Here is an 18,331-nt window from a genome sequence, read left to right as displayed (position 1 = left end):
GCTTCAGAGACGGTGTGAAACACGCTCAAGCGGCACGGCACGACCGCACCTCAGCCGGGCGGCGGGAGGCGCAGAAGCCTCACGGGAGCCCCGCTCCCCCCCACGGCTGTGCCCGTGGCACCCGGGAACCAACTCCCGGGACACACTAAGAGGGCCCGGGAAGGACCTCGGCCGCCCCCACGAAAGCTCCGAGGCCGCCGCAGGCTCCGATCCCGCGGAGGAGCCGCCGAGGAAGCTCCGCGACCCCGCCCGGCCCCGGCCCGGCCCCCGCCCCTCAGGGCGGCCCCGCAAGATGGCGGCGCCCATCCAGCACGCCGCCTCCTCATTGGCCGCCCCCGAACGGCTTCCCGCAAGAAGCCGCGTTGCGAGTGGGCGCCGCGGCACCGTCGCTATGGCAACCGCCCTGCCCTCGCTGCCTATTGGCCGAGCGGCGCGCGCAACCCGGGCAACCGCCCGGCGCGGCGCGGGGTTGTTGTGAGGGGCCGGTTGGAGGCGGGGGGTCCCGGTCCCGGTCCCGGTGCGGGTCACGGTGCCGGTCACGGTGCCGGTGCCGCCGGGCCCCGCCGCCACCAGCGTCCACGCGATTCCCCACGGCGGCCCGAGGAGCGCTCCCGCCCCCGTGATGTTCATCAGCGGTGAGGCCTCGCCCTCCGCCGCGCCGCCGCTCGGGAGGGTCTCGCCGTGACCGCACCTGTGTGTGTGCCCGCCGGGGCAGCCCCGGTGCACGGCCCGGCCGGACGACCCCCCCAGCAGAGCGGAGCCTCACCGGGAGGAGGAGGAGGAGGAGGGCGCCGCAGCCGTGCCCGCCCCAGAGGCGCCGCTCTGAGCCATGGCCGTGGCCGTGACCACGAAGACGGCGTGGAAGCTGCGTGAGTGCGGGGAGGGGGTGGTAGGAGCCAGCTCATCCCTGCTCTGGGTGTGGGGTGAACGTTGCCGACTGGAATTTTTAACTCCTGGAAGTCCCACTTGAAAACACAGCGGCACGGGAGATAGCGCAGCCTTGTCACCGAAGGGGCACGGCCTGTGCCTTTTTCTGATGAGTTGCTGCAGCAATAGCCCAAATGCCTGGCTGGCCCCGCGGGACTCCGAGGTGGTACAAGAACAACGGAGGCAGTGAGGGATGGGGCACCTCGAGGGCAGCCCTGGCTGTACAGACAGACTGGGGGATGAGAGGCTGGAGAACAGCCCCGCAGAAAGGGACCTGAGAGTCCTGGTCGATGGCAAGTTGGAAATGAGCCACCAGTGTGCCCTGGTAGCCCCCAAGGGTTGGATATGAGCCACCAGTGTGCCCTGGGGTGCATCAGGCCCAGCATCACCAGCAGGTCAAGGGAGAGGATTGTCCCACTCTGCTCTGTGCTGGTGCAGCCTCACCTTGACTCCCCGGGACACATTTGGGCACCACAGTATGAGAAGGATATAAAGCTTTTAGGGAGCATCCAAAGATGGGGAAGGGTCTAGAGGGGAAGCCATACGAGGAGTGGCTGAGATCTCTAGGCCTGTTCAGCCTGGAGGAGGCAGAGGGCAGAGCTCACCGTGGGCTGCTGCTTCTTCTCAAGGAGCAGCAAAGGGGCAGCTCCCATCTCTGCTCTCTGTGACCAGTGACAGGATCCCAGGGAACAGCTGGAGCTGTGCCAGCAGAGGTTTAGGTTGGATATCGGGAAAAGGTTCTTCACCCAGAGGGTGGTGGGGCACTGAACAGGCTCCCCAGGGAAATCACAGCAGCAACCCTGACAGAGCTCAAAGAACGTTTGGACAATGCTCTTGGGCACAGGGTGGGATTGTTGGGGCTGTCCTGTGCACAGCCAGGAGCTGGACTCAATGATCCTTGTGAGTGCCTTCCAGCTTAGGGTATTCTGTGATTCAATGGAAAACCCCCTTCAGAGCCCAGGTTGTGGCAGGGAGTCCCCTCAGTGTCAGAGAGGAAGCCCCAAACTTAGCCTATTTGGGGTTGTCCTTCATTGCTGCTCACTGGTTACAGAAGGTTCGGTGAGCTTTTCACTGCAGGAGGAACGAGGTTTATCTTTGCAGGGCCTGTGTGTCTCTCTTGAAATTGCTTTGCAAGAGACAGTAAGAATCTGCTGCTTTTATGTCCATTCTTCCTCTAAAGGAGCAGTAGACAGTCACTGACTACCAATTTCTGTCTGCTTCGCTGACCACTGGTGAGTTATTTCACAGGAGCTTTCGAGGAATGCTTAGAAGCAATGGAGTGCGGTCATTTGCTTTAGAGCTTTGATGTGGGGCCTAGAAATTGGCCAGCAGAAATACAGTATCCTTGACTGGTAACACATGAAGGGATCTGAGATAATTGACTTAGCAATTTTGTATCTTTTTGAGCAGAAAGCCAGTTTACTTTGTTATCTTCCCAAGCCTGAAACTCCAGTCCTAGGAAAAGCTGGAAATCGATCGTTCTCCATTCCCTAAGTGGGCAGAAGTTCTTGATCTTCATTTTTGCCGGGCTGTGCCCCATCTTAGCATCCTCCTGAGAGCAAGAAGCACTCTGAGTGTTAGGAATGTTTCAGCAATGCTAATTAGGAGTTCAGTGTTGCTGGGCTGGTGTGTGAGAGATGGCGACGAGAGATGAAACAAAAAAGTTTGTGGGTTTAAGGAGGTTTATGAGGGAGAGGATGGACCTTTCTGGCCAAGGCAGACTCCTGATTATCACCTGGCTTTTATGATCAAAGGGTTGGATGTTTCCCCAAAGCTTATAAAGTTACAATATAATATTAAGAATGAAATCAAGAGGAAGGAAAAAGCGGAGCTGCTGACACACTCATTTCAGCAGTAATGCTCTGCAGCTGTCCTTTCAATTTTAACTAGTGAGTTGTCTATTAATGCTAATTGTACTGTTGGTTACCTTCTAGTCCATGTTTTAAGAACACTTTGTTTTACCATTGTCATGTGGAAGTTTGGTCTTTCAACACAATACAAGCGTGTTTTCAGATTTGTCCTTCACGTGTAATTTGTGGTCTGGTTACCTTTGTAATTTGAAAGGTGTTTCTCCAGCCCAGGTGAAAGTTACGCAGTTTGGCTTTCAAAAAAGCACTCTGAGAGTTTGAAATGAAAGTACCTGTAATTATTATTGCAGCTGTCTGATATCCTTTTGGATTAGTATTGCATGTAAAATGTTGGAATTGCTCCTCCCATCCAAACAGTCTGAATGAAAGCTGAATCGATGCTACTCACCCTTTTTATGGACAGGTTTCATGACTATCAGGCATGCAAATGCATCTGCCAAAAGCCCCTGCCAAGAGTTTGAGTGGAGTTAAAAATCCACCATGCAAATGAGATATCTGAGCAAAGATGCTCCTTTGGCTTCTCTTTTGCCCCAAATTGGTTTCTTTATGATGAGGTTTCTGCAGTGTCAGAGCTTCCCCTTAGCCCCCAGTTTTTTAAGAGTCTTGTAGCATTAATGGAGTTTGTTCTTTTCTGCCCTTTTGGGTAGACACTCACCCTCCTTTGTCACAGTTTCATGCTCTGCAGTGCTCGGTTTTGCCTGTGTTAGTGGGAATGTTGCAAAGCCTCTGCCAAAGCTCAGGGAAAGGAGCTCCACCTCTCCCCTCTGCTGAGTCCGACTTTTTCTCTGGGTAGGGTAGCAAACTGTACCACTGCTCATCTGTCAGTTCCTCTCAGGTTAGACTCTCTGCTGCTGCTGCTTTCTAGAACAGGATTAGAGAGCCTTCCACTAGGTGACTCTGGCTGCTGTGCACTACTGCAGGTAAGGCGCCTTCTGTGTTCAGGTTGCTTCACTTGAGCAAACCTTTAAAAGCTCCTGAGCTGCTGCAAGTGAGAGAAGATGCTTTTTGCAAGCCATGTGAGCACTGGAGTCGTGAAGCTTTGGTCAGCTAATGTCATAAGTGCAGAGGGCAGAACTGAGAGAGAATGTTTCAAGCAAGATAATAGTGTGACTTCTTATCTGAGCAGTTGGCTGCTGCAGCTTGTCCATAGAAAACTATGTGAAGTTTCTGGAGGAAGAATATTTTTTAGTGCTTTTGGAGGAATGGGATGAAAATTGTTATACTGGTCTGTCATAACTGTTGGCTTTGTTTTGTGCAGAAGAGATCGTGGCCCACAGCAGCAATGTGTCCTCAGTAGTCCTGGGAAAAGGTTCAGGCCGGATGCTGGCCACTGGAGGAGATGACTGTCGGGTCAACATATGGTCAGTTAGCAAGCCCAATTGCATCATGGTAAGAGCAGGCCTGTTTTCAGCTTTTTGAGGTTTGGAGGGTGGGGAATGAGGGGAAAGATTGTTGTGCTGTAGCCTGTGGAACAGGTGAATAGTTTACCAACACAAAGCTGGGTGACCAGATTCTAGCTAAAGAAAAGGACAGGATTGGGTGCCTAGTGAGGCCCTTGCTCCAAACAGATTTGGGGTGGCTGGATGCTTGAGCTGGGCCAGTGCATGCTCAGATAATGAACACTTTGCTTCATATGTTACCAGGCTACAGATAATTAAAGGGAGAGTTTTGTACAAGATCAGCTAGTTTTGTAGTGCAGGCTGCAGGGGCCAGTTTTGTACCCTGGAGTTTGCAGTCACAGCAGGAGACGTCCCCAGCAGGATGCATTCCCACCTGTCCCATGGTCCCTGACTGCCACCTTTAGCACGTGTCCCTTGTCATTTGTTTGATTAACAGCACAATAATGTTGAGGTACTGAAGGCATTGCTCTAGCCAGTGTGAACCTTGTGAGGGAGAACTCAGGAAAGTAGGATCAAAAAGGCTAAAAGGAGAATGTGTCTGCTTTATTTTTTCATTCTCTATGTTTTGTCCTCTGAAAGTCATCTTTAGTGAGTGTGATTATTATGATTCCTGATGTTTTCATGCTGGGAAAGAGGGAGAAGTTACACTGCAAGGAACATTGCAACTCAGGTTAAGTTTGAGCTGTGATTCTCACTAAGCAGAGGCAGTTGCCTGTAGAGTATGTAGAGGATTTCAATTGCACATGGAATCCTAAGACAGCCCCAGCAGAACAGGCAGCTTCCAGCTGGCATTCCCAGCCTCTGTGTGTGTGTGGGAGGCACAGAGCTGGCCAAGCTATTTAAAAAGACATGTTTGAGGATGGAGTAAAGCAGAGAATATTGCTTAATTGGCAAGCAAAAAGTCTGAAATGGTGGTATTGGTTTTCTTAAGTTAGTTTTAAATATTCTTGTGTTTTACTTAAATACAGGCCTTTTCAAAATAGTGATGTAATTTGTAAGCTTTCAGGTGCTCAGGGATGAAAGGAAGTGCATACGTGTGAATTACTGCCTTATGCCTCAAGTCAGTACTTCAGTACTGGGACCATGTTATCACTGTGACACTCATTGCTGGCAGCAATGTATGACTCCTTCCTTATGTGAAGGCTCTGAAGTAGCCCTGCTTTTGCTCATGCTTTGATTTTGTAACCAGTTCATGACACTTACATGACCCATTTAGAGAAAACATGGTGCCATTGTGCTTGCACAGCACGGTTTTTGTGATGTGAGAATGTGTCAGCCTTGTCTGGGCGTCCACACCTAATGTTTAACTACCTGTGTCTCTGTTGATGCATCCTTTCAAAATTAGTCAGTATGCTCCAGAGAGTGGGATAACGTGGAAGATGGGTGTGCCATGCAGGGATGGGCTTTTGGGGTGCTCTGCCATACTGGTGGCTGCTGAGGAGAAAGGACCAGGGCCCAGCTCATGGCTAGAGAGTTACCCCTCGAGAATGGACAATGCCATGGTTCATACAGGGCTGTGTCAGCAGCTGTTGACTGTGACTAATGGTTTTCCCTGCAGAGCTTGACAGGCCACACAACCCCCATTGAGAGCCTACAGGTCAATCCCAATGAGAAGCTCATTGTTGCAGGGTCCCGGTCAGGCTCCATTCGAGTTTGGGACCTGGAAGCTGCCAAAGGTACGTGTCCAGGAGTTTCCACTTCTGTTAGTGCACACTTTTTGGAGAACCCTTATGCTTAATATCTGTGCTGACCCAGAAGGTTCCTGACTGAAGAAGGAGCAGGAGCCTGGCATTGCTTTCATGTTCATTTGCAACCCTCTCAGAGGGCTACAGAGCTGTGTATTCATGCTCAAGCAGAAATGTGAACATGTACTGGGGACACTGATCTGAGGAAATAGTTTCTATGGTTTTGACCTGAGTGTATTGAAATCTATCTTCCACATCCCTTTCCGTGCATGTATAGATAACTAGGCATATAGAATTTGTATTCAGAGTCTCAACTTAAAATAAACCTTAATAAAAGGATCCAAAACCAGATTGGAAGTTTTAAGTGTATTAAGTTCTGCTTAAGGATTCTCCTGCTCACTGACCTCTTGTTCTTGTCCTTAGGTTCTAGCTTTTCTTTTCTCCTCAAGCAATTTTTCTCCTCTCCTGCCCTTGCATGAAATAGACAAAGACCTAATTTTTAATAAACTGTAAAAGCTATGAACTCATTGAGCTCTGATCCTTTAAAAGCCGACTGTTGGGTCATATTTTATTTATTGCATTTTCCTCAAATCCGAGAGTGAATTTGCAAAGCTGTCATAAATCACTTGAGTGCATTCCAGCAGGAATACCAGAAAATGACTGAGCATTTCTTATAGGTTGCTACTTGCTCATAGAGGGAATGTGCAATGAAAATAGGCTTACACTGGCTGAGCTAAGAAGGAAAACCACAGATGGCATCAATAATGAAAAGCACTTTTGTCATTCAGACAGTTAGAATCAGTTCAGTTATGGAATAGTTTGGCACTGCCAGTGGAGAGTAGCTGATTTGGCTGAATTTATTAGGAGACCTATGAGCCAGTGTCTGTGCAAATGACCACTCCAACTCTGACTCAAGAGCTAATTTCTGCCAAGGGAATCACCAGATGATGGAGAGGGGTTGCCCTTGTTATTATCTGAGCAATTTTTCTTCCTCACAGTTGAGTTCTACATTCATCTCTCCTTGCAGAGATAATTCCAGTTCTACTGGTCTCTTCTGGTTTCCAGAATTACAAGGGCTGTTACTTGATGACTTCCTGAAGCACTTATCATTTCTTTGTCTCCTGCTTTCTAAGTGACCCTTCCTGGTCTTTTGGATCCTTCTTGCAAGGGACAATTGAAGGAGTCCAGGGAGTCTGAACCTATGAGGTGGTGCCTGGATGGGGTGCAGAGTCCCAGGAAAGGGTCTGTCTAATAGCACTGCAAAGTGAATGCTGCAGGCCGTCAAATGTCCCTTTCACTTCCAGGCTAAAACTGTTCCTTCCCCAGCCCATTTTACTGTCTGTGTATCAAGTGGAAAGATGCCACAGCAGCCTGCCAGCTGCCTCTTTTTCAGAATGGAGACCTTTGGAGTTCCATCCATAGTTTCCATTTGTAAGGACAGGACTTTCATTAGGATCACTGAACATGGGCCCTCTGTTTCTGTTTCTTTGCATTGCAAGGCTAAAGTCAGAAGCATTTCCATAAAATAATGTCTATGGAGGAATAAACAGTATATAGCATGTCTAAGGTATGTTGTATTCACATGTGGTTAATGGTGAGGATAGAATGACTACACTTCTGAATGCTGTCTGGGGGAAATGAGCTACTAAATATTTGCTCCCTATTCCTTCTCCCTACTCTGCCTCTCCTTTTCCCAGTTCTTCGTACCTTACCGGGTCACAAAGCGAATATCTGCAGCCTTCATTTCCATCCTTTTGGAAGCTTTGTGGCATCTGGCTCTTTGGATACCAATATTAAGGTAAAACTCAGCTTCCACTAGAGATTTTCCTCTTTACTTGCAGCATCTTTGTTTTGAACAGTGCCAGAAGTGTTGGTAGATGCTGCACATCGTCATTTCCGTGTGTGGGCAGGTGTGTTTGCGAGTGCTTGTGAAATCCCTGCGTGTGTTTTCACAGCAGTAGCTCCTGAGTGTGACTCCTCTGGTGTGGAATGTGGCTCTGAGTAAGGTGCCAGCCAAGACCTGGTGTCAGCAAGCACAGATGTCCTGGTTGCTGTCGGTTGTATCTGTTTCATCAGGCTGGTATTTGACTGTCAGAATTGAGCTGCTGTAGCGTGAAATGCTTTAGAAGAGGGATTCTTGCTCGGGGATTTAGGTTAGAAAACATCCCTGAGGCAAAGAGGGGTTCAGCAGCCCCTTCATTCTGCAGTGTCTGTTAGCTTGGTGACAGGGAGAGCTCTTGTTCTGGCAGGACCCTTGGGATCCCTGCATGCTGCTTCAAACATATCATTTATTTCCTTTTCTTCCCTGTAGCTCTGGGATGTAAGAAGAAAAGGCTGTATCTTCACATTCAAGGTAAAATGCTTCATTATTTTCAGGCAAGGAGGGGAGAAAGCTTTCTGTTGAGGACTTGTGAGCAAACCTTAAAGTGATTATGTACAATTAACTTCCTAGTTTTCCTGCATGAGAATGAGATCTGCATGATTTGTGAAGTGGCCTGGCAAAGCTCAGCAGGTCTCTGTGAGCTGTATGGGAATAGGAAATGGATATTATGGAATATCAATGGATATTATGTGCTACAGAGTGCATGGCTTCAGTGGGGGATGGAGAGCATCCATGAGGGTTTCTTTTTACAGTGGCTGGTCTTACCATGCAAGTCCCCACTGCACTGACATGGTTCTATTCTCGAGGCCTTTCTCTACCCAAAGAACTTGCTGTATATCAATTCATTTAGAAACCAGAGACTTAGTGTCACAGCACTTCTGTCTGACCCTGTGTAATTTAAAATTGATTCTTATTAATGAAACTAGGTCTGTGTTTACCATGCTTAAACAGATGGCAGAAATGTCTAGATGAGAGAGATCACACTCATTTAGTGTGGATGGGTGTAGTGTCTTGGGTGTAGTGTCTTGAGTCTAGTGTTTAGTGCTCTGCAAGCTGTGGACTATGTAAAACACTTAATTGATTTTGTTTTATTATATTGCATAGGATTGAAGGACAAAAGCCAGAATGCTGTTTGTTTTTCTCGTTCCAGGGTCACACAGAAGCAGTTCGGTGTCTTCGCTTTAGCCCTGATGGGAAGTGGGTGGCCTCTGCTGCTGATGATCACACTGTAAAGGTAATTTATTGTGACACCCTCCTTATGTGCTCGTGGCATGTGGGAATGCTGGGATCATCTTTTTACCAGGCATTACCAGCACTCACCCATAAAAGCCTTTAGTTCATTAGGCAGCTGGCTGAGCCCTGTGGCTTTGCAAGGACTGTCTATGGCGATCCTGTCCAGTGGCCCCCAGGAAATTGCTGCATGTGTTGAAATGCACTTACCCAACAGACATGTTGGCACTGAGAGCATGAAATTTCAAGTTTTGGTGGTGGTAGAGTTGTGATGCCTGAACGCTGGCCTTGGTTCTCTCAGTAAACCTTGCAGGATGAGTCGTCTACAGCATGTTTGCTTCATCACACCAACTTCTGGCTCTGCTCAGTCAATTCAGTAGGGGTGTGTTATCATACACATTGCACGTGATTATCAGTGTGAAAATTGCTGCCAGGGCTGAGCAGAGCAAGAGAAGGAGTTCAGGAAAGTACCAGCTGAAGCAGTGTTGTCTCACTGTTGTCTCACATGGGGTATGAGGGAATGGAGATGGAGGACTGATTTTATTTTTAGTTTCATGTGAAATGAACTGATCAGTCATTTCACTGGATTTTTAAGTGGGGACTAGAGCACAGGAAGAAGGAATTAATAAGGGAGTCAGAGCTTTTGGATTTTTGTTTACCTTTGAGGTATAGTTTGTGGGGACAGGTGGAACTGCTGTATTTTATCTCAGTCTCTAAGTATAAACCAGAAACTTCTAGGGGACAAATTACATGGAAAATTAAAAAGTGAATGTCAAAAACATTGTCAAAACAACCCAAAAATGTGGCCTTAAATGACTGGGATGGTACTTTTTCCCTGACCATGGCTTTCTTTGACAGACTTGAGTTTGTTCTTGGAGGGGGGAAGAATTAGAAAGTTACCAGTACAAAGAAATGCCAAGTGTGTTGGAAATCTCTAACATTAAATCTCAAGTGTCCCTCTGTTCTTTCCTCCTTTCAGCTGTGGGATCTGACTGCTGGGAAGTTAATGTTCGAGTTTACAGGACATACCGGCCCAGTAAACGTTGTTGAATTCCATCCCAATGAATACCTTTTGGCTTCTGGCAGCTCTGACAGGTACATAAGGGGAGGGAGAAAGAAGGGAAATGTATATGTCTGTTCTCTTTCCTGATGCCCTTCCTTGCAGGAACATGGGAAGTAGGAATGTCACACAACTCTAGCCAGCAGGACACCCTATCTGTGCTGGGCACAACATGGGGATCTTGGCTTCTCATCTTAAATTGATGGCAGCTTCTGCCACACCAGGAACCACTGCGTAGCCTCAAGCATCTCACTAATCCAGCTGACATCCTGTGTGAACAGCAGGCAGCCCTGCTCAGCTGACAGGGTGTTTTCTTAGTTCTGGGTCAGCTCTAAATGCCCATCCCTGTCTAGAGTCTCTAAGCATCTGTCTGGATTCATGGATCTTAGCTAGACTTGCCTGTGTAGGGTCACCATTCGTGCACAACACTGGCAGTCATTCTAGCTATCAGTGTTTTGTTAAATCCTGGATCCTACAGTGATTTCTTTATTATGAGCAACTTTATTCTGTTGTGTGTACAGGACTGTTCGGTTCTGGGACTTGGAGAAGTTTCAAGTTGTGAGCTGTATCGAAGAGGAGGCTACTCCTGTCAGGTACATTCAATTCCTACTCAAGTGTGCTAGGCAGTGACTAAAGTGGGGGTGAAGAGAGAAGGGGTTTCCTCAGAGAGAGGAAACTTACTGGGGAGAAGTTTGGGCTGCTTGAGTTGTTGCACAGGCCCACCAGGCTTCCCAGGTGAACACCAGATCGGAAGGTTTGTTGTTACAAATGGAGTGGGAATTGTTCAGTGCAGTCAGGGGCCCACAGGGACTGAACAAGGTGGGAATGCTGTGCCTGATTCTTCACCCACCTTCCTCCCAGGTGCGTGCTCTTCAACCCAGATGGCTGCTGCTTGTACAGTGGCTTCCAGGACTCTCTGCGTGTGTACGGCTGGGAGCCAGAGCGCTGTTTTGATGTGGTCTTGGTGAACTGGGGAAAAGTAGCTGACTTATCTATCAGCAACAACCAGCTGGTAAGCCACTGCTCCTGAGACTGGGGGAGGCAGCTGGGAGATATGAGATAAAATCCTCCTGCCTTCTTGCAGACCTTCTGACCTTTAAGCTTGGATCAGACTGTAAGTGGCCAGGGCTTGCAACGTGCCCAGCCCTTAGACAAAGATTGCGGGCTTTTGCTTTCAGCAGCCTTGGCTCCACTTTGTCTCTCTTTGTCTTCTGGAGGAAAGAACTGGGGCTTGGTTTGACCAGTATTTAGAAGCTATGCTTGGCAGAAGTTTGATCCAAACCTTTCATAAGTCATTGGCAACTCCAAGTTGAAAAAGCCAAAGCACTGAACTGAGCAATCCTCAAGCGCGGTTGCTCACGGTCACTCCATCCTGCCTGTTCTCAAAAAGTCTGGTGTGCACCCTGCTCCCTGATGAATTACCTCCATCTCTTGCCTCTGCAGATAGGAGTTTCCTTTGCACAAAGCACAGTCTCTTCCTTTGTTGTGGATCTCAGCAGAGTCCCGAAGTCAGATTCTATTCCCCATGGGCTGATCAGGGACGACCAGCCTCTTGTGCCACCGACCCCCACAGGGTCCTCCCTTCGCCGCATCTACGACAGGCCCTCAACGAGCTGCGCCAAGCCACAGAGGTGAGGGGGCTGCTGGCTTGTTGAACTGGGAGGTTCTAAGGAAATGTTTCAGGAACTCAGTGCTCTCTGTCTCTCTGACAGTATGGCTTCCCCTGACATCACCTCTTTTTCCGCAGCAGAGTAAAGCACAACTCGGAGAGTGAGAGGCACAGTCCAAGCAGTGAAGATGACAGGGATGAGAAGGAATCCAAGGCTGAGATCAAGAACCAGGAGGATTACAAAGAGATCTTCCAGCCCAAGAATGCAATCTGTTAGTACCAAGGGTTATTGTGCTTTTGAGTTGTGTTTGGATTTGAGGTGAAGACACTAAACTGGTTCAGTAGATCTGAACTTTGGCTCACTATAACAGAGACTTCACCTGTGACTGGAGAATTTAGAAAACTTTATTATTCTTTAATATTCTTTAATGTTCTCTTTGCACACTGAACCACAGATCATGTTGGTGAATGACTGGAAGGTGGTACCTTTACTAGGGTGCAGTGATGTCTGGTTAAAGCCTGGCTCAGAATCCAGAGCTCCCTTGTAAACGTGTTGCCTTCCTGTCCTGATTAGAGTGTTACAGGAATTTTGTTAGCTTGAAATTTCATTATGTATAAGATCAGCAGCCTTCATTAAAGAAGGAAAGGCAGAAGATTTTGTTAAAGCAGACATTGATGTTTAGGAGACATTGTGCAATGCCCTTTCTAAGGAAGTCATAGCTATTGTTTTTATTTACTTACATAAGTCAATTTAACAGGAGCTGATTTTTTTCTAATATCATTTGTTGTAACAGCGCCCTGTCTCATGTTTCACACCTCTACAGCAGCAATGAACCACTTTGTCAGTTTTGTCCCTCCATCCATGAAGGCTGAAAGCCTTTGGCTAAACTCAGCAATATCGTCAAGGTCCAAAAGAGATAACTCTGCTTGTTGTATCACTGATTACCCCCATGTGTGGAGTTGTTGGAGATCTCTCGGCTCCAAGGTTAACTTAATCACTGATCTGTAGCCTTGGATGCTCCTTCATTTGTCTGTCTTTTTAATCTTATTCTGTAGGCCGAACTCCTCCTAGAAATGAGCCCTTTCCAGCCCCTCCTGAGGATGGTGAGTATGGAAATGACCCCTTGGTGGGAATGGGGTTAATGGCCCCCGAGAGAGGGAGAGCTGCATGTCTGCTTGTAGTGAGAAATGGCTCCTTGTAGTCTAGCTATGCAGAACCTTTGCTCTCAGCCCTTGAGAGGAACACTCAGTGTCTGTTTCCCACTCCTTTTCATCTTGGTAGAGCCTGTAGCTGCAAAGGAAGCAGTGAAGCCCAGCCAAGCTGCGGATGTCCAGACCTCGTTGCCAAAGCAAGAGCTTGTAAGTACTGTGTGATCTGTTTGTGCTCCCTCTGTGAACGATGTGAGAGTGCTCGAGACTTTATGATTTCTGCTCAGGCTGATTTGTTACTGAAGGGCAGTAAAGTGCAGCTCCAGGCTTTGTCCTGCCGAGTGTCATCCCTGAGCAGTGGAATCAAGGCCAGGCCTCTGACAGGGGATGGGTCTGTTGTTTTTGCTCACTGTTTGCTCTTGCAGTGATGTTTCTCCTTGTGTCTCAAACTGGGGCACTCTGAAGAGAACCAAGCACCAGGTTTCTGCAAGTGCTTGAACTGAGGCTGGTTTTTTGCCAAAATTGTGAGCAGCTGATGGGCCAGTATCCATTATACTGGCTTCTTTAGAATTCTCTCTTAGCCTTCAGGCTGGCCACAGCCCATTGCCCTAATTTCAGATCCTCATAACAGTAACAGCACTTGGCACTTATTTTGGGGCATCACCATGTGTTCTTTACAAACCTTAATTACATCTTGGTGCGTACCTGAGAGGCTCTTTATTGCCTCTTAAACTATGCTAGCAGACAGGAGACTGCTTCTGCCTTAGGACCCTGCTGGGAGAGGAAAGCAGGTCAGAAATGAAGGTCATCAGAGTAGGGCCAGACTGTTGCTGCTAGAGCTTTCATCCCAATTTCTCCTGCAGCCCGATCCAGTCCAGAGGCCACCGATAGCCTCCTCAACTTCTTTGACCAGAACAGAGCCGTCAGTGATTCCTGCAGCCAGGAATGAGCCCATTGGCCTGAAGGCCTCTGACTTTCTGCCGGTAAGTGTCTCTGGATGATGGTTTCCAGCCGGTCTGTCTTGGGTGGCATCAGAAAGGGAGGTTTCTCTGAGGTGCCCCCATTGTGATTGGCAGCAGGGTGGGGTGAACACAGCAGTGTTGAGTCCTGCTCACAAACAGCATGTTAGCAAAGCAGAAAGGAAGGGGTGAGACAGTCACTGAACAACTCCATGTACCAGACAGTGATTCATTTAGAAAGCTGGTGTCTGCCATTACATGGACATAATAACCTCACAGGAATCTCTGCCTCTTGCATCCTGGAGGCCTCTTGGTCTTTCCTGGGAAGGGTATTCCCTTGTCCTAAAAAAGGAGAAAGACCAGAGCATCCTGATGATCCCAAACTCTAAATGTGAGCAAAGGCAGTAGTGGTTCCAGCATGGTATGGGCAGGAGTCAAATTGAGAGTCTAATAAATTGTCTAAGATTTATGCTTTGTAATAAAATCTGCTGATTCCAGAATAATGTTTCACATTAAAAAATAGGGTTTACGTGAAAGAATTTCTTCATCAAAAATGCTGGGTTTTCTTACTTTAAATTCACATCTTTTTGGAGAGTTTTTCTAAAGCTTCAAATGTGTTTGTAATTGATGTAGTAGAAACAGCAGAAGAGAAGTAACTGAGGTCAGAACAAATTGGGCATTTCCATTTCAAAGGCCAGAGAAAGCTCCCACCCTTCTGTGCCACGCTGCTCTGTTATTGGTGTCTGTACTTCCAGGCTGTGAAAAACCAAAGCCAGACCGAGCTTGTGGATGAGGAAGCCATGTCCCAGATCAGGAAGGGCCACGAGACCATGTGTGTGGTGCTCACCAGCCGCCACAAGAACCTGGACACCGTGCGGGCTGTATGGAGCACCAGCGACATCAAGGCAAGGATCTGGACATACCTTAAGGGGGGCAACTGAGCAGCTCTGTTTGCTTGTCTGGGGTTGATTCTGCCTCACAAAATACACAGGGTCTCACAACTCTTGTCCCCAGGGGTGCACCACAGAGCACCTCTGTGTCCCACCTGAGGCTGGATAGTCACAAAGAAAGGTGGAGAAAACTTTTCCACTGAGAGAGTTTCCTTCCCAACTACCAACTTCACATTTCCTCTACCTTGTTTTGGAAAGGCAGCACTTGATACTGATTTGCATTAGCCCAACCAGCTTGAGCTTTGCAATAGAAGACTTTTTCTTCTCCTTCTCCCTCAGAACTCTCTGGACTCTGCAGTGGCGATCAATGACTTGTCTGTTGTTGTGGACCTCTTGAATATTGTCAACCAAAAAGCGTGAGTCCTGGGTGAGGGCAGCCCCTGGGATAGCTGAGAGCCATCTGGCTGGGAGTTGGGAGCACTGCCTTGGACCTGCCTCACGTCCAGTGGGCTGTGGCAGCATGAAACGCGTGTGCTCGTAGTCACATCAAGCCTGCAGTGCCAGTACCTGCTGGGGCCAAGGAAAATCAGAGTCTTGGGTCTTCATGAAGTGATTCTGCTGAGAGTCAATGAAATATGTCAGAACCTGCCGCTTTCTCTCACGAGGGGGAGTCAGTGAACTTGTTCAGTGAACTTGAGTGTTGCTGCCTGGGCATTTTGCTATAAAGTGTTATTTGTGTTGACTCCTTTGTAAAGCTTCAGTCTCCAGCCTCAGGATGTGTCCTTTTCTTTTCAGGTCTCTCTGGAAGCTGGATTTGTGTACTATAGTCCTGCCGCAGATAGAAAAACTACTCCAAAGTAAATATGAAAGGTGAGGCCCCAAGAACATGGTGTGCTTGGGGGACAGGGTGTAGATGGTGATAAGGGAGCTCCACTGGGCATTTTGTACCTGAAAGAAAATCCTGAGAAATCACAACAGATAGAGTACAATGCTGGTGTGATGCCTGGAAAATAGCGATGGAGTTGCCAGGTGTGTGTGGGAAAAGATATGGAAAGTATGCATGGGCAGGAAGAATGGGATAGTAGGATTTGGTGTAGGTGTGTTGGATTGGAGACAGCTCTGGCAGCCAGGAGGGATCACATCAATGTGAAACAAATGGGCTTTGCTCAGTGATGGGAGTGAAGCTGTCAGCTTGGGACAAGGGGAATGAAGTGCTGCAACAGCCCTGGAGACTCGTTGTTAGGGGGCAAAAAAATTCAGCCTCTTTCTTAAGATGAAGTTTCTGCTCTTCCTTTCTTCTGGGAGAGAGGCTCCTGCCAGAGTCCCTTGGCAGGACATCTTTGCCCTTCAGCAAAGAGGTCCCACTTGGCAGGGTGTGTGCCAGGACCTTTGGAACAGGCTTGCTTTGTCAAAGCCTTGGAACCAAGATGTATTGATACTTGGCCACTGCTCTTCTTCCCTGGTTACAGGTGGTGGAAGGGGGGTGGTTTGAGGGCTGTGTAGGGGGAGGACAGGAAGAAATTCAAAGGGGACTCAATGCTCTGTTTTTCAGTTACGTGCAGACTGGCTGCACATCCCTGAAACTCATTCTCCAGAGGTTCCTGCCACTCATCACAGACATCCTTGCTGCACCACCTTCTGTTGGAGTGGACATCAGCAGAGAGGAAAGGTGAGGCACACCCTGTTGGAGGCTTGCTCCCTGTTGGAACCAGCCTTTCTTTTGGGTGAGCTTTTTCCTCACCATGGAGGCTCTGATACTAGACTGGGCATGCCTTCCCTTTGTCTGCAAACACCAAATCCTCCTGCTCTGAGAAAAAGGCCAAGAGACTGCTTTTCCCTCCGTCACTGTACATTGAGTCACACCTAAACAAAGTGTTGGGAGTAAAACCACCCTGTGGCTTCACCCTCTGCTTCACATGAGTTGGCAGCCAGGCCCTGGATTTTCAGTTCATTCACAGGATAGGTCTGTTTTGAGAATTGACCTTCAGAAATCAGCACCTCCTTCCTCCCTGGTCTGTACTGCCAAAGGGGAAAGGGGAGTGAAAGAGCCCTTATGTGGATGCCATTCCCCTGTCTCATCAGGACATGGGCTGAATGCCTGGTGTTTGTCTGCAGAGCTCTGCTCAGATTTCAGCCTCTTCCAGGCCATTTGCAGGGCTTTTCTCTCCTGCTTGAATTGCCTTTCTGGCACTGCAGGAACAGCCACATCTCTTGGGCAGCTGAGGATTTATGCTGTGTCTGCTGTTGTTGTTTTTGCAGGCTCCACAAATGCAAGCTGTGCTACAAGCAGCTGAAAAACATCAGCAATGTCGTCAAGAACAAGTCTGGGCTCAGTGGCCGCCATGGAAGTGCCTTTCGGGAACTGCTTCTCCTCATGGCTGTCCTGGAGTAACAGCCACCACTTCCTCACGTGCAAATACAGGTGGCCAAGCTTCCCTCTGCTCGTGGTCTGGCTGGATTTCAGGTCTCTCCATGTGTCCATCTTTTCCCCCTGCCCCCCTCCAGAATGGTAGGGAAGTGGAATCTGGCTGGCTGGTCGCTCACCCAGCCCCGGTGCCTTACGGGCTGGATGGAGGACCTGAGTGGAGAGACGTGTGCTGTGTGAGGGGCCCTGGCGGGTTGAGGGCCCCGCAAAGACCTGTAGGGAAGCTGCTTCATTTCAGCTCTTCATCTCAGCATCAAGCTCTGGGCTGCTCTGTGTGCTGGCCTTTCCCTGGCAGGACGGCTCCGAGCCTGCTGTCGCCCCTCCCTCCCGCCTGTGCTGTCCGTTCTTGTCGCTTGGCCCCGTGCGCCGGGGCTGGCTGGCCCCGCTCTTGCTGTGCAGCGTGCTGAGGACTGCAGAGACCGCCCCACAAACGCCTGCTGTGGGGTGGAGTGCCCTTTCCATACCGAAGGAACATCAGCGGCCATGAGGGATCAGCTCCTTTGGCTTCGTCCAACATGGGCAAGGACACCGTGCCACCGTGCTGGTGCAGTCTCAAGGACCTGAACCAAGAGGAGGTTGTCTCATGGCTTCTCAAACATCCCTGCTGGCACCCAGGGATGCAGGAGATGAATATTTTCAGACTGTGCTGCGATCTGAGGTCTGCCTGGACCCGTGAGAATATATGACTTAAGCAGGACTTGTCGTACGTGTTTGCCTTTGGGGGTGAGGATTTGGGAGGGTGGAGAAACAGAGGGACATGGACTGATTAATGTCTTTCTACATCTACTGGACCACTCTTAGAGGTTCATTTTTGTGGTTTTTTTTCCCCCAATAAATGTCTGTCAGAACCTTTCTGTCCCTCTTTCTTCTTTCCTCTGGGGAAAGAGGTTCCTGTTGGTGCTTCCCCTGCTCTTCCCAGCCTGTCTCCCTTTTTATACGCTGGAGCCTGTTCTCCAGGAATCTGTAACTTAAATGAATTTTATTAAAATATTTGTAATTTTTTTTTTTTAAAGTCGTGTTAAATGCCTGAATCTCTTGTTTACCTTGGCACAGCTCCTGACTGGGAGCACCCAGGAAAAGCAGGGCTCTGTTCCCTGTGTGTCCCAAGGGAATGCTGACCATTCTCGCCCTTCCTGCTGGGAGGCTGCGGTGAGCAACGGGAGAGCCAGCACTTCTCCAGGTGGCTTGTGGAAATCCTGGGGGCGGTTTCGCTCTGCTGGGTTGTTCCCAGCCCAAGGAGCAGCGTC

General features: G+C 48.8%; 1 protein-coding gene across 2 annotated transcripts; it reads left to right on the top strand.

Annotated features, from left to right (window-relative positions):
- Window positions 1-458: 458 nt before the first annotated feature.
- On the top strand, window positions 459-17,932 carry KATNB1 (katanin regulatory subunit B1). Of its 2 annotated transcripts, none has more exons than XM_050311314.1 (19): window positions 459-869; window positions 4,054-4,184; window positions 5,754-5,871; window positions 7,578-7,678; window positions 8,192-8,233; window positions 8,913-8,996; window positions 9,972-10,087; window positions 10,574-10,645; window positions 10,914-11,064; window positions 11,496-11,683; window positions 11,803-11,933; window positions 12,718-12,765; window positions 12,944-13,020; window positions 13,674-13,793; window positions 14,525-14,674; window positions 14,999-15,075; window positions 15,455-15,529; window positions 16,212-16,328; window positions 16,919-17,932. In XM_050311314.1, the coding sequence occupies exons 1-19, from the start codon at window positions 830-832 to the stop codon at window positions 17,049-17,051; spliced, it is 1,971 nt and encodes a 656-aa protein (XP_050167271.1). In that variant the 5' UTR covers window positions 459-829; the 3' UTR covers window positions 17,052-17,932. The 2 variants fall into 2 exon arrangements, with proteins under 2 accessions (XP_050167271.1, XP_050167269.1); XM_050311312.1 differs by having other exon boundaries at window positions 460-869; window positions 11,800-11,933.
- Window positions 17,933-18,331: the final 399 nt, after the last annotated feature.

Source organism: Myiozetetes cayanensis, unplaced genomic scaffold, assembly GCF_022539395.1.
Source record: "Myiozetetes cayanensis isolate MyiCay16 unplaced genomic scaffold, myiCay2020 scf16, whole genome shotgun sequence".
Classification (NCBI taxonomy): Eukaryota; Metazoa; Chordata; class Aves; order Passeriformes; family Tyrannidae; genus Myiozetetes; species Myiozetetes cayanensis.
This window is presented reverse-complemented; position numbering and strand designations above follow the sequence as displayed.

Bases quoted from the DNA above. Each gene is read 5' to 3' on its own strand.
- KATNB1 (XM_050311312.1), top strand. From the start codon at position 830: ATGGCCGTGGCCGTGACCACGAAGACGGCGTGGAAGCTGC. The intron at 5,872-7,577 runs GTACGTGTCCAG...TCCTTTTCCCAG, and splicing joins GGACCTGGAAGCTGCCAAAG to TTCTTCGTACCTTACCGGGT. The intron at 13,021-13,673 runs GTAAGTACTGTG...TTTCTCCTGCAG, and splicing joins CGTTGCCAAAGCAAGAGCTT to CCCGATCCAGTCCAGAGGCC.